The sequence below is a fragment of the Rhamphochromis sp. 'chilingali' genome, assembly GCF_963969265.1.
Source record: "Rhamphochromis sp. 'chilingali' genome assembly, chromosome: 18".
Classification (NCBI taxonomy): domain Eukaryota; kingdom Metazoa; phylum Chordata; class Actinopteri; order Cichliformes; family Cichlidae; genus Rhamphochromis; species Rhamphochromis sp. 'chilingali'.
This window is the reverse complement of record NC_137945.1, coordinates 23,010,469-23,028,467: the sequence shown is the minus strand read 5'-3', so window position 1 is coordinate 23,028,467 and position 17,999 is coordinate 23,010,469. Positions and strand designations below refer to the sequence as shown.

Here is a 17,999-nt window from a genome sequence, read left to right as displayed (position 1 = left end):
TGTGGTGAATTGAGTAAAGGATCCAAGATGCAGGCACTGACTGGGGTGCGAGTGAATATTTATTTGCAGAGGTGATAAGGTGACAAAAACAGGAGGAGCAGAGCGGGGAGTAAACCAACCTAAACTGGGGAAAACTAAAGAACTCAACTTAAACCAAACACGCACAGGGGGAGGAACAAAATACACAATGAAAGATGGCGGAGAGACGCAGACTAAACACCAGGTTACACAGAATGATGCCGACGGACACGGCATTAAACAGACGACGCGACAGAGAGCACAGGAAAACACAGGGCTTAAATACACGGGGAGTAATCAGGGAATGGGCCACAGGAGGGAGACACAGCTGGGAGCAATAAGGCTAACGAGACAGGGGAGAGGTAAAACTGAACACACTGACATGAGACATGAACTTTCAGAATAAAACAGGAAACTAACAGACACAGAGAATCAGACAGGACACTGAACATGACAGGCAGACTCATGAGCAGACACAATAACACCATGGACAGACAGAGGGAACACAGAGAAGTGGGAGCAGGCAGGCAAAGAACAGAAACCTAACAAATGGCAAAATCACAACAGAATACACACTCGGAATGAACAAAAGCATAAGGAAACACAAAACACTGAGTCCTCAGACTCAGGACCATGACAATAAGTGTGGCTCAGTTTTGAATACAATTTGGTGCCATTTGCAATTAAGAAATACAGATAGTTTCTCTCTTTACTCTTAAAGTTAGCAAATATGTTTTTTATATTTATCAATCTAAAAAAATAAACATTTAGTCTGATTTGATGTTACAATTAAAAAAGTGTTTGTGTTTTGATCTGAAGAGTGTGTAAATATCTGGTTTCAACTGTATATTTGATGATTGTCAGCACAAAGAGGGAGAGAGAGGAACAGAGAGGGAGAGAGAGGAACAGAGAGGGAGATGGAGAATGAGGACAGAACAGAGATGAACAAGAGCAGGTGAGACACACATGTTAGTCAAATGATTGTTTACCAAAAGTATCACCGTATCATAGGTCCTCATGAATCTCGTACCTAGTGTTTCTTTTTAGGTTTGCTATTTTTCAAATTCTATATTTATTAAGTTTTGCAGGCTTGTTTGCACAACAAGGCTAAATAATTATATAAACTTTTCTAAATCTAAATAGTGGACTTTAGTAGAATTAAAAAAATAAGTGTAGTGCAGGTCTATGAGGATTTTTAGTGCTATCATCTAGTTCTGATTCTGGTTCTGTCTTTGTTAAGTCCTCAGTAGTCCTGATTTTGAACTGTTGTAGTCCTGTTTTAATTCCGGATCAGTTCTGGGTCTGGTTGAATTGGGGTTTAGTCCCTGTGTCTTGATACAGCCCCGATTTTGTTCTGCCTTGCTGCTTAATTAAAAAACTAGTTTAAGGTGTCCTGCATATGTGATATATATTTTCCCCTATATGAAGTCATTCTTTTTTGAACAAAACTCAAAACAGAGCCTATTAATCTTTCAGTCATTTTTACCCCCCCCCCCTCAAAAAAAAAAAAAAAATCCCACATGCATACTACCCTTTAGGGCTAAGCCCCGGGTGTTTCAAATGTCTGGCTCCGCCTCTGTACATAATGACATCAATTTTAATAGACCCTGTGCACGAGAAAATGCTAACTTCCTGGTTTGAGACCGGATGTAGGGTTGTACATTTCCGGTAGCTTTACTTTGCGGTCAATGGCTACTGCGAAGATATACTCCAAAATCATGTCCAAAACTCGAAAACGGAAAGATCGCGTTAAGTTACAAAGAGCAGAAGGTGGGAACACTCACCACTGTTGTGTCATAAAAAATCGAATGATCAATTTTGACGTTTAAAGAGTTTAGATCGATCAGTTGTTTACATCACTCAACACAAGCAGAACTGCATTGCTGCAGCAGAAGACACATTGTCCACATTCAGAAGCACATCTCTGTATAGTGACTGGTCTTATGATTTAAACAGGCAAATGTTCCGCATTAAAACTACAGGTGAAAAAAAGTCAAACCAGATGTTTCCCCGTTATGTCGATATCAGCTAGTCAAGTACACACCTACACAGCATGTTAACAAACCGTGAAAAAAAGCCACACAAAAAATTAATGATTGCTGGTAAGGGTTTCTATACATTAGTATTTACGAAGGGTATGTTGTGACTTACCTTCAAAATTACAGCGGCCCCTCGCTATAACGCGGTTCACCTTTCACCTCACTGTTTCGCAGATTTTTTAGTGCAAGTTTGCATGCTTTTTTTTTTTTTTACATCACATTGTCCTGCGTCCTGATCGCTGCTGACGATCTCCTCCGTGACGTGTCTCCTGTACAGTACAGAATCGCTGCATCGATCGCTAGCAGTGTGACTCTGAAGTGCAGTACTGGATGTCGACGAAACATTTTGCACTGTCAAAAAATAAAATTGGCTACTTGATTTCACCTATCGCTGGTTGTTTTTAGAACATAACACCCGCGATAAACGAGGGACCACTGTTTACAGATACTGAGAAATATAACATTTGACTCCCTTTTCTCTTTTTGCTCTGAGGTGCGGGGGAAAAATATCGACAAGTCGATGAACATCATTTACAGATATATTGGGTAAATGCCCAAGACATCTATAGAAATGTAAATCGCCGCTTGATTCATTCATTTGCTTAACTTGTTTTGGACCGTAAACAAGGCACGAATAGGACACCGGAAACAAAGCTCCCCACAGGAGTTTCCGCACCGGAAGTAGCATATGCTAACGTGCACATAGTCAATTCGTTTTAATTCCCTTGACAAACTCCTTTGTATTTAATGAATAAATAATTTTATATAGTTTTTTCTTACATTTCACACATTTTTGTCTTTATTTATGTGTTTTGAAAAGGTTGGGTTTTTTTTTTTACAATAATTAAATAAATTAGACTAGCATAGATACTAGTGTTAAAAAATACTCCAGTAAAAGTTGAAGTACTGATTGAAGTTCTTTACTCAAGTAAAAGTGAAAAAGTACAGTACAAGATTTCTAGACTGTCTTAATGTACAAGCTGTGATCAGCTGAACTGCTGCTTTTGTGGATTTGCATAGTTGTTCTGGCTGATTTCCATCCTCTACACTGACAGTGTACTTTTTATGTTTACTCTATAGTATACACTACACAACCATCATTTTCTTAATTTCAAATTTATCTCTACTACCCCTTGTGTAACTTAACTCTGACCATGAGCACCAAAGTCATTGTGCACTAGTCACATACACAATGCTGGAAGATCATATTTTGTCCAAGTTTGAACGATCTAGCTGTTAATTTGAGGTGAGTTTGGCAGTTTAACTATTTTTTAACTTAGGTTGTGGCTCGATTTGAAGTGGATTTGGATGCCTTGCTTGGAGAAAATTCTCCTGTGTCCCTCTGATAAACCTGCTACATAAGACATACATATGAAAATGTTCAGTTTGTCCTTGTGATTACCCCTAGTTGGTGTCTGACCTTCTTTCCTGTGCATCTTTGCTGATTTGATGAAAGCACAGTTGTAATAACCACAGGTTTATTTTATGTTGGTTTTTTTTTAAATGAGTGTGTTCTTTTTCTTTGCCTTCTGGCTTAGGGGGAATGTTTTCTCCCTGGTGTTGCAAGTTCGTGAGGGTCATTTAAAACTCACAAACTAAGCAACATAGTGTATGCTATACAGTGCAACGAGGAGTGCTCTGACCTCTACATTGGAGAAACCAAACAGCCACTCCATAAATACATGACACAACATAGAGGAGCTACTCAGGTCCACCTCAACAGGACAAGACTCAACTGTACATCTGCATCTAAAGGATAAAGGTGCAAATGTTCCCATTTTGAACCAGAATACGAATGGTTTGAAAGAGGACAAATAGAGGCCATTATCCACTGTAAATGATCATTATTTAACAGAGGTGGTGGCTTACGACACCAACTGTCACTTACAGTGTAGTTTTCAGATCCCTTCCCAGGTATCTCACCTCTACTCACATTTTGCGTCACATGATAGAGTAAGACAAGGTTTCACAATGGTTTCACTGAAAACCTCTGGTTTGGTGGTAATGACCCACACCTTTTTTCTCACCTTGGCTCATGTGATGAGGCATATAATTAATACTGGTACAAGGATCCTCTTCAGGTACAACCCTCACTAGGGTTTAAATAACTGGGACCTTCAACCATGTGGTTTTAGAACTGAAGAAGCATCTTAGATTAGAGATGCAATGTCTTCAAGAGACGAAGAATTCTTGTCGCTTGCTTTCCAAGTGACTTAGACTTCCATGAAATAAAAGACTGAGAACCTACACAGATATCTCAATTGCTATTTCCATGTCTTATTTAATACAGGATGGCATTCACTTTCAAGCATTTATAATTGGATGGGCAAAATTCCACAAAGGGGGCAGCAAGTTATTTAATACAGTATTAGTGATGTGAATAGAGGGCAGCATGTGTTAGCCCTGCATCAGATTGGCGAGATGTCCAGGGTGCACTCTGGAGTAATTTAGTGACATTTTAAGGTGGAGTTTGTCCTCCTGCAGAAACTTTAGTTGATGTGTTGTGATGTGACTCTGCTCATCTGACAGCTTTCTGTCTCTGGATTGTTGGAGCATCTTGAGCTGAACCAGCTGAAGGAAAAACAAAGAAATCAATGAAAAACAAATCCCTTTTGTTTTACTACAGAACAGTTATTCTGTAAGTTCAATTGAGTGTATCACAGAAACATTTTTCTCACCACTCAAACATGCCCAGTGTGCTCACAAGCATTATGATTCCCACAATCTTCACTATAGTGTAAACACCAACCAGTATGCCAGCTGAAATCAAACCAGATTTTAGTGTTAAATGTATGTATGAAGTGACAAAATGAAAATAACTAACTAACCTACTTTACCTTCATTGTAAGTAACAGTCACATGACTCTCTGCTGATGTCTGATTACCCAGATCATTAGTGGCCACACAGTAATAAACTCCTCCATCTGTTACATTGAAGCTGTAAATCTCTCCTTCAGATACTTTCACAGCTCCATCTCTGCTCTTCTTGAACCAGGTGAAGTTGCTGACTGGAGGTTTGGCTCTGCTGGAGCAGGTCAGGTTCACCCAGCTGCCTGCTGACACCAAACCTGATGGACTGATGGATGCTGAGGTGTCTTTAGGAGCATCTAAGAAAAAAAGCGAGTTAGATAACTATTTTTCACTATAGTATTCAGTTGGCTCTCGTTCATTGCTATGGTATGATTTCTCTGCGCCTCATACTGACACTTTTTATGATTTCTTTATAGTATACACTATATAACCATCATCAACTTAGCTTCACATTTATCTCTACAACCCTTTATGCTGCTTAACTCTGACCATGAGCACCATAGTCATTGTGCACTAGTCACTTTACATCCAACACAGAGGTACTTTCACCCCACTGCACATGGAGTTGAAAACTTGCAGCAGAGTTAAAATCTTTTTAACTCTGCTGCCACAAGGACAGATGCAGAAAATCTTTACCACCAGCAGCGCTAAATTTAGACTCCCTACATTATCACATATAAATTTGTATTCATAGAATTAGTTTCACATTTTGACTGCTGTAACACAATCATTTCAGGATAAATTAAGTATTTCTTTTTTCTTCATTTTTAAAATGTCATGGATGACTGGGCTGTCCTTATAAAAACTACTTAAAAATTATATCCCACGAATCATGATGAGCTGACAGGTTCAAATAACAAACTCTGATTGTCTTACATGAAACACTGAGAGTCTCTTCTGTCTCTGCTGTCTTGGTGTCGTTTCCTTGGTTCACAGGATATCTGGCAGAGCAGCTGATCTTCTTTCCATCATGTGTGTCTGACAGAGTGATGTTCTGCTGGATTTTAGTTGTAAAGCTTCCATCTGTGTTTTCCTCTATTTTGTTGTGAGAGTCTTGTTGGAGATTCCAGGTGAGTTGAGGAGGGGAGTGTGGACAGGGAGTGAGAGCTGAGCAGGTTATAGTGACAGACTCCTTCTCCTTCAGATCACCTGGGATTGTAATATCGGGCCTCCAAGGAGAATCTGTGGTTTCACATCACAAACATAGTTTAAAAAAAGAGTTTAATTGGTGTGCATTTGCAGGTTTACTCATATGCACTAAATAGCAGTTTAACAAACCCATCTATAAAGCAGTTGAGACTTAGTATGTAATCCACTGAATGCACCTATGTACAACTCAATGAAACATTATAACGAATCAAAAATGGTACAAGAACAACACATTTAAGGATAAAATGTGAGACATTGGATTAGTTTTGAATAACATAGACATTATTAAACAATCTATTTAAAAACAAAGTTGAGGCGAGGGTGAGAAAATACTAGAAATATTGTGTAATGTCAAAATTTCTTTCTTTTTTTTTTTGGTTTTCAGAACTGAACATGTGAGGGATTTATCATTCTCAAAGAGTGTTGAGGTAAATAGTTAAACAATGTTAAAAAAAAGTTCTCAACAGAAAACATGCAAAGATTGAAGATTGTGTACAGGGATTTCTATAAATTCTATAAGTGACAACCAGTGGTCAAAACAAGTGCTGATTTGTATTCTAAAGATGCACAAACACTACTGCTTTCTCTAGGTTTGTATGTAAGATCTCCTAAACAAGTAACAGCTGAAAATAAAATAAAATAAATAAATGATAATAACAAAAGGTCAATCAGATGGACCAGTACGGCAAGACTGTGATGATCCACTCGGTAAATTAAATCTGTTGGGCATCTTTCTTGGCCTTCAGACAATAATCCCGATGACTAAAGAACCAAACGGGTTCTTTATTCGTAGGGAAAGAGTCCGTGTGCTTAATCATTTTTAAGGTCAGGTTCTGGTCTTAAAAATGATTTTGTATATTATGCAACAATGAAAATTATGTTTGTCTCAGACTCAGAAAAATTCGATGTTCTTTCTTTCTATTTTACTTATAAAACAATCTAATTTCCCAGTTTTAACCCTTGATATGTTGTTTGTACATGGTTTGTAAATCCCTGTATTTGGGTTCTGGGCTTTTAAAAAAAATCTTTCTGAAAATTTCACACATTTTTTTAAATGAAATAAATCAGAACAGTCATTGTGACTGTAGGGTTACTGCAACTTTCAGAATGAAGGCATATATTTTTATGTTAGAAATGAATTCAAAATCCTTTACCTCTGATTGTTATTTGAAGAGAATCACAATGAGCTGTTGCCTTGAATGGTTCACTCTCTACTCTGAAGAAGTATGTGTCTGTGTAGTTTGTGGTTAAATTAGAAAACAGAGTGGTGCAGTCTCTCTGACTCAGGTTCCCAGTAATACTCATTGGATAGATGCTAACTGCTCCACTACTGTTGAAGATCACATTGTTTCTGGTAACTCTATGATAACTTTTAATCCACACTCCAAAGGTTTTTCTTGTGCTGATAAATGTCTGTCCTTCTTTGGGTCTGAAGCTACATGAAATATGCAAACAAGATCCACTCAGTGCTTCCAGCTTCTTTGGAGCCGTTATGAAGAGGTCTGCTCCATCATGACAATCAGGCAAAGCAGCTGTAAGTACAGTGTCATGGTTAACAAAATGCTGTTCTTTTCATGTTTGCAGTTCAATGTTTATATGTAAGTGTTACAGTTTTCGTCAGGACATGAACAGTTGACTCTGTTTTCAAAGGTCTTCCATTTTGTTTCAAAATGAGGTTAAATTAAAAAATCTTTTCAACAATGCCTTTGAATAGCTGAACAATCAGCTCACCTGAAAGAAAGAGACCAATCAGTAGCACACCGACAGTCAAAATGTTCACAGACAGAAACTCCTTCCCTGTGTTTACAAATAAAAAAGCAACGGCAAGAATCAGATAAACAGATAAAAAAGAAATAAAATCATTGTTTTGAATCATTTCACATGTGGAGCTTTTACACAATGTTGTCTTTAAACCAACTTTTCAATACAAACTCATTCTGTGCAATCACATTTTTCATCCGTATCAGTGGTTTGTGTCATTTTTGTAATTTTTAAGTACACCTGTGGAACTATGCGAAAATAACTGAAATGCAATAAAAACAATATATCTCAGAGTTCATGTCAAATTAAAACACTAAATAAATTATTTGATGCATCATTTAGTTGCGGTGAAAAAAAAAAGTAAAATGTGCCTTACAGAAGTGTGGAGTGTTAGTGTAAGATTTGTCACTGTGACCCAGAGTTTTTTAATTTTGGGAATGTTTAGGAGTTTTCTGTTTTGTTATCCTTGTATTATAGTTCTATATTTTGTATTTGTCGTCAGTCAGCATTTGTTATTATGTTGGTTAGTTTAGTCTTTGCCATCCTGTGTTTCTATGTAAAGTAAGTCTTGTCTCTGTGTGTCTGTCTGGTACCTCTGTTCTCTCTTGGTCCCTCACTCTCTTCCTTGTCTTGTCTCTGTCTCCTCCCTCTGTTCCCTGTATTTTGCCAGTTTGGATGTCAGTGTGTTTCCCATGTTTTCCTATGACTGGTCTCTCTCTGTTTCTGGATTTATTGTGTTAGTCTCTTGTCCCGTGTGGATTATATTTGGTTTTGCCTCCCCTGTTTCATTAGTCAGACTCATTCCAGCGGTGTTTCCACCTGTTGTATTTCCCAGTTTAGGTTCCTTATCATTTCCTAGTTTCTACATGTTTGATTAATCCAGCAATAAAGTTTCTGAGTTCAGCCCTGCTTTGTGTTCTGCATTTTTGGTCCTATCCTGCCTGCCTCCCACAGCATTACACAACAGGTTTATACTATTTTTACAGTAAAACATGCACCATTGTTGTTAGGAGGAAGTTTAGAAACAGGACATGCTGATTAAGAAAAAGTGTTAGCATGTTCACATGCAGGCACAAGCTTGTTCCCTTTTTAGCGAGCAAAATAACCTAGCTGTTTTAATGAAATAAAAGGCAATAAACAACCGATTCTGTCAATTTATACACATTGACAATAAAATGTTCTTTGTGTAGATTCTTGTAACAGAGATTTTTAATATGGAGAGTTATTTTATTTCCTGGTTAAATAAAGCTTTAAATAAAAATGTAATTAAATAAATAAAGAAGAATAACAAAATAAGTTTTAGTTTAAAACTTAAGAATAAAAAGCTGTAAAATGTTTGCTTACCCCACATTAAGTCTGCTGATGGTCTTATGAGTAAACTGAAGCAGCCTGTAGCAAATTTCAGGAAGAACATATAGAGACATCCACTGACTGCACTGCACTGCATAATGAAGTCAGTTTTGTCCTTCCTGCTTATTTCCTGTGAATGAAGTCAGATGATATCCTTAAACATATCTTTAGCTTGTATTTGTCAAAGCCTCAAAGCTTAACCTTGCAGTAATGTTTTAGTCATTCTCAGTATTAATATACAACTTTTGCTAATACAAATGATGCTGACATCAGAAGCAACATACTTGTAATGCACTGTAAAATAATCATATTAAAAATGAGAAAAGCAATAGCATAATATTATCGTGAAGTAAATGTTTTAGGTGGCTCGACATGGGTGAGCAAAGCACATAGTCTGGGAGGACAGAATGGAAACGGTCTTTGTTACACAAAACACTGCCCCAGAAGAAACAGCCAGTATTTCAACAGGTGTGGAAAAAATGTCACCGTTACTCACCACAACCGGCTGCTCTGAAGTCCTGGAATCTGGCTGTGGTGAGGAGCATCGGCAGCATAGATGTTCCTTCCTCCTCAAAGGCAGGACACACAGGCTGGGCAGCGAATCCTCCAGTGGGCCGGGCAGGTAAGCGATTGCAGTTGGAGGATGAAGGTACAGGGTGTTGAGGAGAAAGTCCTGTATTAGCGGGTAAAGTGAATTCGGTAGACAGGGGAGACCTGAAACCAGTCGCTGTAGCTGGCTTGCTACAGCGCGATGATACTTGGAAAAAGGAAAGATGCATAAAAAATATCTTGGCTTGTTCTTTCTGTTATTTATGTTTTGTTGTTTTTGGTGTTGTTTTATTTGTAATGTTTATACAGTGAAAACTTCTGTTTGTTTGCAAAGAGTCCTATTGGCATGACTGAGCTTCAATTCTTTCCCTGGAATCCAATCTGTCTGCAGTATGTACACACAGCACAACCTGTCACACCACTCCAGAACCTCCATTAAGTAACAGAAAGATAAACTTGATGACTCACTGAACTTATCTTCTTGTGATTCCAAGTATTCTTGTGGCATTCATCAGTTTATTTTATTTCTGTGCTGAATCTCAATCATGGTAATCCTGGTAAACCAGCCCTACTATGTGCTAACATCGCTTTCTGCATGTTCACAAAAAGCATGTTGTGTTTTTTTTTCATACAAAATCAATTTCGAATGTGTTAGAGATTCAAATTTGTCTCCCATCACTAACAATCTGGCACATTATTTAGTCTCCTAAAGTTTGTTCTCCACTTTAGAGCAACCAAGAACTTTTTGCCACAGTTTTGAAAAGTGAAATTCAACTGGTTAGTACAACACTTTGTATTAGCAGATGTTTCTGTGTGTTGCATCCTTACAGTTTATGGATGCTGCTCACTAACCATGTTTGGTAGCATTAACACTTCGCCCTCTCATCCAAATATGGTCACTTCATTGTTACCTTACCTACCATTGTTAGCTTTTTTGTACAGTATATGGTCTGCATTTTAATTTTTTTGAGAAGAAACAAAATAAAACACCAACCAAATATAAAAAAGGCACATTAGTAAATATTCTGTCTGTCATCTCACACAGCTTACAAAAACAGTGTCTACTAGAGGTGAGGTCATCAATCTAAATATTGAGTACTAATGCTGGTACTGGATGTGCGATAACATCAATACTTTGTTTAATCCTCTATTAGGGTTGAAAATTATTGATTTTTGTTTTTTATTAAATTATTAGATAAAGCTGTTTTTTTATTTTATTTATACGCAATGCAATTTTGCTCATAAACGAGTTGGCGCTCTGTTTTGAGGGTAATAAACTTCATCCGGTGCTATGACTGGGGTGAAATATTGAAGAGTGGGCGTACAGCGTTTGAGGGTCCTTTTTGCTGCATGCTTACACATATACTGATAATGGTTAGAATAGTCTCAGGAAGTCCGAACAAGATGTCCGGAAATGGGCCTTAGAAATCAACAGATAGCCAAGGCTGCGCAGGGGTTGTTTTTCTTTTCTGTCTTTCTGAGGAGGAGCAGATACGAGGTGAGGTCGGACTGAACGAGGAGGATTCGCAGCAGACTGCCACGTTTGTGTTGGGAGAAGATAGCCATAATAATCTTTGTGATTGTCGCAGTATAAAACCTGCACTGCCTGATTCAGTGTCATCTTTTCTTTGATGCAGTTCCCTGGTTCACCCAAAGGTACAGTACTGTAAAACTTGTCATTTCAACTGCTGAAGCAAATTAAATCTTTTTAAACGACAGATATTTTCTCCTGAATTCCTTCTGAAAATTTTAAACATGACACCTCTAAGTTCAGTATAAAGCCCTCTGAACTGCGATATATAAATCATTTTTTAGAAATGAAAAAATATACCTAAAACATGGACTATGAAAAATCTCTTTGACAGGCACATTTACGTTCCATGTCTCCAAAAATCCACTTTAAAATGACATTAAATGCTTAAAGGTGTGTTTTGTTGTGTTAACTAATCATTGTGGAACGTAAGTAACACTGAGATAATGGTCATTTGAATTGTTCAGTATTGGCAAATTGATGATAATTCATCTCACAATGCTCATTGAGACACTGTTTGCAGTGCAAACATAATCAACAATAACGTCTCATCCTTCACAACAACATGGTAGATCTTGTGAAACACCAGCATTTCACAATAGACTTTTATTTATACAAACAATCAAATCTGCACAATAAGTATTTCAATGGTGTTTTGCCCATCTAACATTTAACACCTTGGTGTTGATTGGTAACTGAAGAGTCTCTGCTATCGTACAGCCCCAGTCCACTGCATTTAAAGAAAGCATTTTACCTGGGCCAGTGGTCAGTCTCTTGAGGTCACATGTCTCCCAACTGAAAGCAATATGACTTTGATGTTTTATTGTCAATGTTTTAGTTACATTTTTGAAACTTTTCAAGTGTTTTTTAAAGAAGTTGTGTTTCGCTTCATAGCGCATGCACCAGCTATGTAAAAGTGGTCCTGTTTTGAGTAAACATGTAGGATAATGTATCATGAAGATATCTTGGAAGGATAATTCTGTTGTTCTTCAGGTGAACAACAGAGGTGAGCTGTTCTGTTGAACTACTTCCAGATGATTTCACCCACAAACACCATTCCAACTTTAAAATGTTCTCCCATTCTTGATCTATCACTCTATAACTCAGCCCTTTCATATCTCTTACCATTGTCCTACAATGAATTTTTAACTTTTGCATGAATCATGAGGACAGAACATGGGTTGCTATCATTGCTAAGGGCACTCTGAACAGAGCACACGTTGAAAAGTTTGAATCTGTTGTTCATGTCTGAACAAATACTCACTCAATTTTCGCTCCATCCACACAAATTATACATCAAAACGTAGGTATTGTTTTTGGCTTTCAGAAAATGTCATTGCATTATTGTTGGAGGTTCAGTTGCAGTTCTCTCGCAAATTGCCTCATAGCAACACAAGGTCGGAAAACTCCCAATTCAAAGTCTACAGAGACTTCATGAAAATCAGAGCTGAAATTCTGTAACGGGAGGCATTTTCCCCTCCTCATATCTCCCAAACCATGGGCTGCAGAGACATGAGCCTTGTGCCAATATATCTTCAGACACTGCTGACGCTCACAGTGAAATGTATTTTGCATGTGGTGTGAAATGCCCATGTAGAAAGGACGGCACTGTGACACTGGACTTGCTCTTACTCTGGGTTCCCTCTTTAGACCACCCCTCCTCCGAACGACCAGGTCCTGTGTCTCACTACAGCTGAGGTGAGGAAAACTCTACGCAGAGTCAATCCACGTAAAGCTGCTGGACCAGACAACATCCCAGGCAGAGTGCTCAGAGAATGTGCTGATCAGCTGGCAAATGTTCTCACCGACATCTTCAACATCTCTCTGAGCAGTGCCGTTGTCCCCACGTGCTTCAAGGCCACCACCATCGTCCCCGTGCCCAAGAAGTCTTCTGTGTCCTGTCTCAATGACTACCGCCCTATCGCACTTACACCCACCATCATGAAGTGCTTCGAACGGCTCGTCATGAGACACATCAAGACCCTGCTGCCCCCCTCACTGGACCCAATGCAATTTGCATACCGCCATAACCGCTCAACGGACGACGCCATCTCCACTGCACTCCATCTTGCCCTGACACACTTGGACAAGAAGGACTCACACGTCCGAATGCTGTACATAGATTTCAGCTCAGCATTTAACACGATCATCCCCCAACAACTGATCGGAAAGCTGAGCCTGTTAGGCCTGAACACCTCCCTCTGCAACTGGATCCTGGACTTTCTGACCGGAAGGCCTCAGTCAGTACGGATCGGGAACTGCACCTCCAGCACCACCACACTGAGCACTGGGGCCCCACAAGGCTGTGTGCTCAGTCCTCTGCTGTTCACACTGCTGACTCATGACTGTGTAGCAACACAAAGTTCAAATCACATCATTAAATTCGCTGATGACACGACCGTGGTGGGTCTCATTAGCAAGAACGACGAGTCAGCGTACAGAGAGGAAGTGCAGAGACTAACGGACTGGTGTAAGGACAACAACCTGTCTCTGAATGTTGACAAGACAAAAGAGATGGTTGTTGACTTTAGGAGGACACGAGGCGACCACTCACCGCTGAGCATCAACGGCTCCTCTGTGGAGATCGTTGACAGCACCAAATTCCTGGGCGTACACCTGGAGAAGGACCTCGGCTGGTCCCTCAACACCAGCTCCCTGCACAAGAAAGCCCAACAGCGTCTCTTCTTTCTGAGAAGACTGAGAAAGGCCCGGCTTCCACCACCGATCCTGACCACCTTCTATAGAGGAACTATTGAGAGCATCCTGAGCGGCTGCATCACTGTCTGGTTTGGGAGCTGTGCCATATCAGACCGCAAGACCCTACAGCGGATAGTGGGAACAGCAGAGAAGATCATCGGGGTCTCTCTACCCTCTATTGAGGACATCTACACCACACGCTGCATTCGCAAAGCCACCAGCATTGTGGCTGATCGGACACACCCCTCTCACACACTCTTTACACTCCTGCCATCTGGAAAAAGGTACCGAAGCATTCGGGCACGCACATCCAGACTGTGCAACAACTTTTTTCCACAAGCCATCCGTCTCCTCAGCAAAAAGGGACTGACTGATAAACACGCACACACACACATACACTAACATTATCACTCAGCTTAACTCAAATACCTCAAAACATTGAGACTGGACTGACTAACCAACACAAAGCGCAAACACACTGACCTACACCACCAAACCATCGCACACACCAACCTGTAAATGCTCTTTTGCACAATATTATTACTAGATATATTATATATTATTATTTTTTTTGCACTAACTTGTCTTGTAGCACCTTGGTTCCTGGAGGAACGTTGTTTCGCCTCACTGTGTATTTTTAAACTGTATATGGTTGAAGTGACAATAAAGTTGAACTTGGAACTTGGAACTTATTCTGGTAACTGATACAGAGGAAACAGCACAGAGTCGACATCAACAGTGTTATGAAACTGCAACATTCAGTCCTGATAACAAGGATTAGAACAGTTACAATCTCATAGAAAACATTAACACTAGAAAGCAGAAAGCACCCAACAAGCTAACTAGTATTAGCTTACCATGCTCACCAAAAATACTACTTGTGAATAAAGTTACTATTAATAAACCAAAATGACTGTAACTTTCAGGGTACATGCTAGTACTGCTCTTAATAAAAATACTAATATTACCAATTACTGCTATGAAAATGTTTTTACTAATGAACATACAAAACTGAAAACAGCATCACTCACGTGCACCTACCTCCAGCTTGGGATTATTTTCCTTTGCTGAGGCATGTACTGTGCAGTGATTTAGAACCTTAACAATGCAGTTGTGGTATTTGTCCACCAGGTGGCTTCAACTATTCAGAAAGCACATCAATTTTGAGGATATTTATTAAGCTGTTTTCTAACTCTGTTACACCTGCCTCCCTGCTCTCACGGATTGGAACACCTTAAACTCACCCAAACCAACCTCCTCCCCACATGTGCCTCTACCTGCAAACAAGTAAGCCATTGCAAGTTAATCACTTCGGATATTTCCTGCAACACATTTAAGACTTCACACTGATACTACTGATGCTACTGTCCTCTGTTTCAGCCCTTTTACCATCACTCACTGACCTGTCCCCAGACTGCAGCCCATGTTTGGCTTCCTCTGAATATCACACTTTAAGCCTCAGTCATAGCTGGACTGGCCATCGGGCCCGCTGGCCAGTGGTTTTTATGGGCCGATGATTTTTTTAAAAAAAATTTTTTATAACAGTATAAACAATGAAAGGTGATGGATTGGCCAGATGCTGCCAAATGTGTAAAATAACTCAGTTGTTTGGTGGTGGCTATGGCGGAGCTGCCACAAGAGACCAGCAGGTAGATGAGGTAAAGGGGAGGCAGGAGGAGGAGAGACCCGAGGCGGCCGCCGGTCCGAGTGTCAGGTGAACTGAATTTCAGGTAAGAAGTTATGACCTGCAGTCTATCTGGGTCAGATATAAACCAAGTTTAGGTGGAGTTTATTTTCGTTGTGCTGAGTTTTTACCGTCAGTTACAATAACTTGTACTAGCTAGCATGACGGAGTTTCTATACAGCTGGGTGGGTGCTATGGTACTGATAGTGAACTTTATTTAATTCATAAGGTTAGTTAGTAGAGTTGCCAACCGTCCTGTAAAAAGACGGAATCGTCCCGTATTCAGAGAAAATCTTAGGGAATCTTTGAAAATTACTTCCTCTGGTTGTTAATGCATAATAAAATCGAAAACCTTCACTGTTCTCTGTCTTTCTGCCTGCTTCACTATTTACACACACAGACAGTTTTTTAGGCAAACTCCTCACACACACATACAGAGATCAAGGTCTCATCTGCACAGAGACATTGTACATTAGAGAGAGTTACTGATTTATGATTGTATTTTGATTACATTTCTGATTTGATTACAGCAGAAATAACTACCAGCAAAAGTTCTAAAACTCTGTCAGTCTATGCTACATTACAACCACAAAGGCTGGATTTCAGGTATTTTGCCTAATTTCTGTTGAAGCTAAGCCAAGGGATCTCAGGCTTCTTGACAATAATTATTGAATAACTATTGTTATATAATTATTTATTTTACAGGATTTTCAGTTGCAGTTTCCAAGAATGTTTGTAATGTTATATCAGTGAGAGGTCTGAGTTTGTATGTATATAAAGCCGTGACTAAACCACCCTGAGAACAAACTGAGGGCTGAATAAGAACATAAATGAAAAACACTGTCGAAATGCAAGCATCCTTATTTTAAATGCTAAATTCTTACTTCAGTAAGTCTATTGTCCCGACATTTCTGTAAAATGTCAAAAGAAACATATTTAAAAAAACTGTACCAGAGTACCAAAAGCCTGTTGAAAGGGTTTCATCATCAACAGAAAAATTCAAAAAAGACAAAAAATATTTTGAAAAGTATTTGATTTGACAAATCACCATGGCATATATAGAAATACAAAAAAAATGCAAGTTAGGTTTTTACGTTTAGTTTTTAAGTTAAGTTACAAAAATAGTTTACTGATTTTGTTATGCTTTTAAATGATCCGACAACAACCCACTATTTCTATTCACTGAGATCTGTTTGGGGGGGGGGAATAAATGAATAGATTATTTGTGCGTACTGTTATGTTTCTAAACAAAACTCCTAGATGGAGTGATTTTTATAATAATTTTGTATTTTACCACTAAGATTATACATGATTTGTCATTTACATCTATCAACATAAACATTGCTGTCATGGTCTGGGTCTGATGACCCAGAGCTCATGTATTTCTTGTATATGTTTTTCCATATGTTATGGTGGTTTTCTCTCCCTTTTTGTCCTTTCTCCCTGTGTGCTCCCGGATGTTTTGGGGTTGATGAGGGGACTGCGACCCGGAAGTGTTCCCGCACTGGGGACTCCCGCACCTGCCGCCCATTAGCCCTCACCAGCTGCAGCTGATGGCTTCATGAGGGGCGCCTTATTTAAGAAGGTGGCGGAGCCCCAGTCGGCGCGGAATTATAAGTCGAACCTGTTAAGTACCTCCGTAGAGTAGTGTGTTGAGATCGGCTTCACTACTAAAGGCTGCCTGCTGAGCTGTGTGTGTTTTTGTGTCACCAGGAGTCGGGAGTCAGGAACGTCGTCACGAGGGGAAATCACGGAGTGGAATCGGGTTTTTGGAGTTGTCACCTTTTCACTGCTATGGACACGTGCACTGTGTGGGATTCTTAGAGGAATCGCCACAGGAGTCACAGTGCTTGGATTGTATATAGTTGTCGTTTCTGTCCATAAATAAATCCACTGTCTTTCACTAGAGTCTCGCGTTTGGGCCCTTCTTTCCCTACAACTCCACGGTCTGCCGTCGCAGCCCGTGACAGTTGCAGAAGTAGAAGGTGAGATTTAACAGAAATAGCTTATTTCCAGTCTATCCTATTAATTAATAGCATACAATCAAAATTTAGACTTGTTGCTTCATTAAAAATGAAATATCATTTATTGAGCTCAGATACAAAATAAGTGCTGTCTTTAATAACTATACTCACATCAAAAAATCACACGCCTGGTGGTGCTCCTCAACAACCAAAATATGTTGCTACTGAGGCCTTTGTCACACTTTGTGATTATTTTAAGTGCTGATGCAGCCAGTGCTGATGTGCTAAAATATATATGTAAATGTATGCGCTTGTGACAATGAGACTTTGTATTTTGGGGAAGTTGGTCAGGGAGGAAGTTGGTTGAGTCCTCCAAGCAAAATTTTAGCTCTCTGCGTGAGTGTTCTGCTCATTGTTTGTCTTCTGGAGTCACAATTAACCATATG

The 17,999-nt window shown here is 39.4% G+C and overlaps 1 protein-coding gene across 1 annotated transcript; it reads right to left on the bottom strand.

Annotated features, from left to right (window-relative positions):
- Positions 1-4,405: 4,405 nt before the first annotated feature.
- Positions 4,406-9,727, bottom strand: LOC308385828 (B-cell receptor CD22-like). Its single transcript, XM_080865009.1, has 8 exons — positions 9,625-9,727; positions 9,123-9,258; positions 7,749-7,814; positions 7,172-7,549; positions 5,745-6,050; positions 4,895-5,164; positions 4,736-4,817; positions 4,406-4,628 (listed from the first exon to the last, which is right to left on the bottom strand). Exons 2-8 carry the CDS (start codon positions 9,223-9,225, stop codon positions 4,547-4,549), a joined length of 1,287 nt encoding a protein of 428 aa, XP_080721135.1. The 5' UTR covers positions 9,226-9,258; positions 9,625-9,727; the 3' UTR covers positions 4,406-4,546.
- Positions 9,728-17,999: the final 8,272 nt, after the last annotated feature.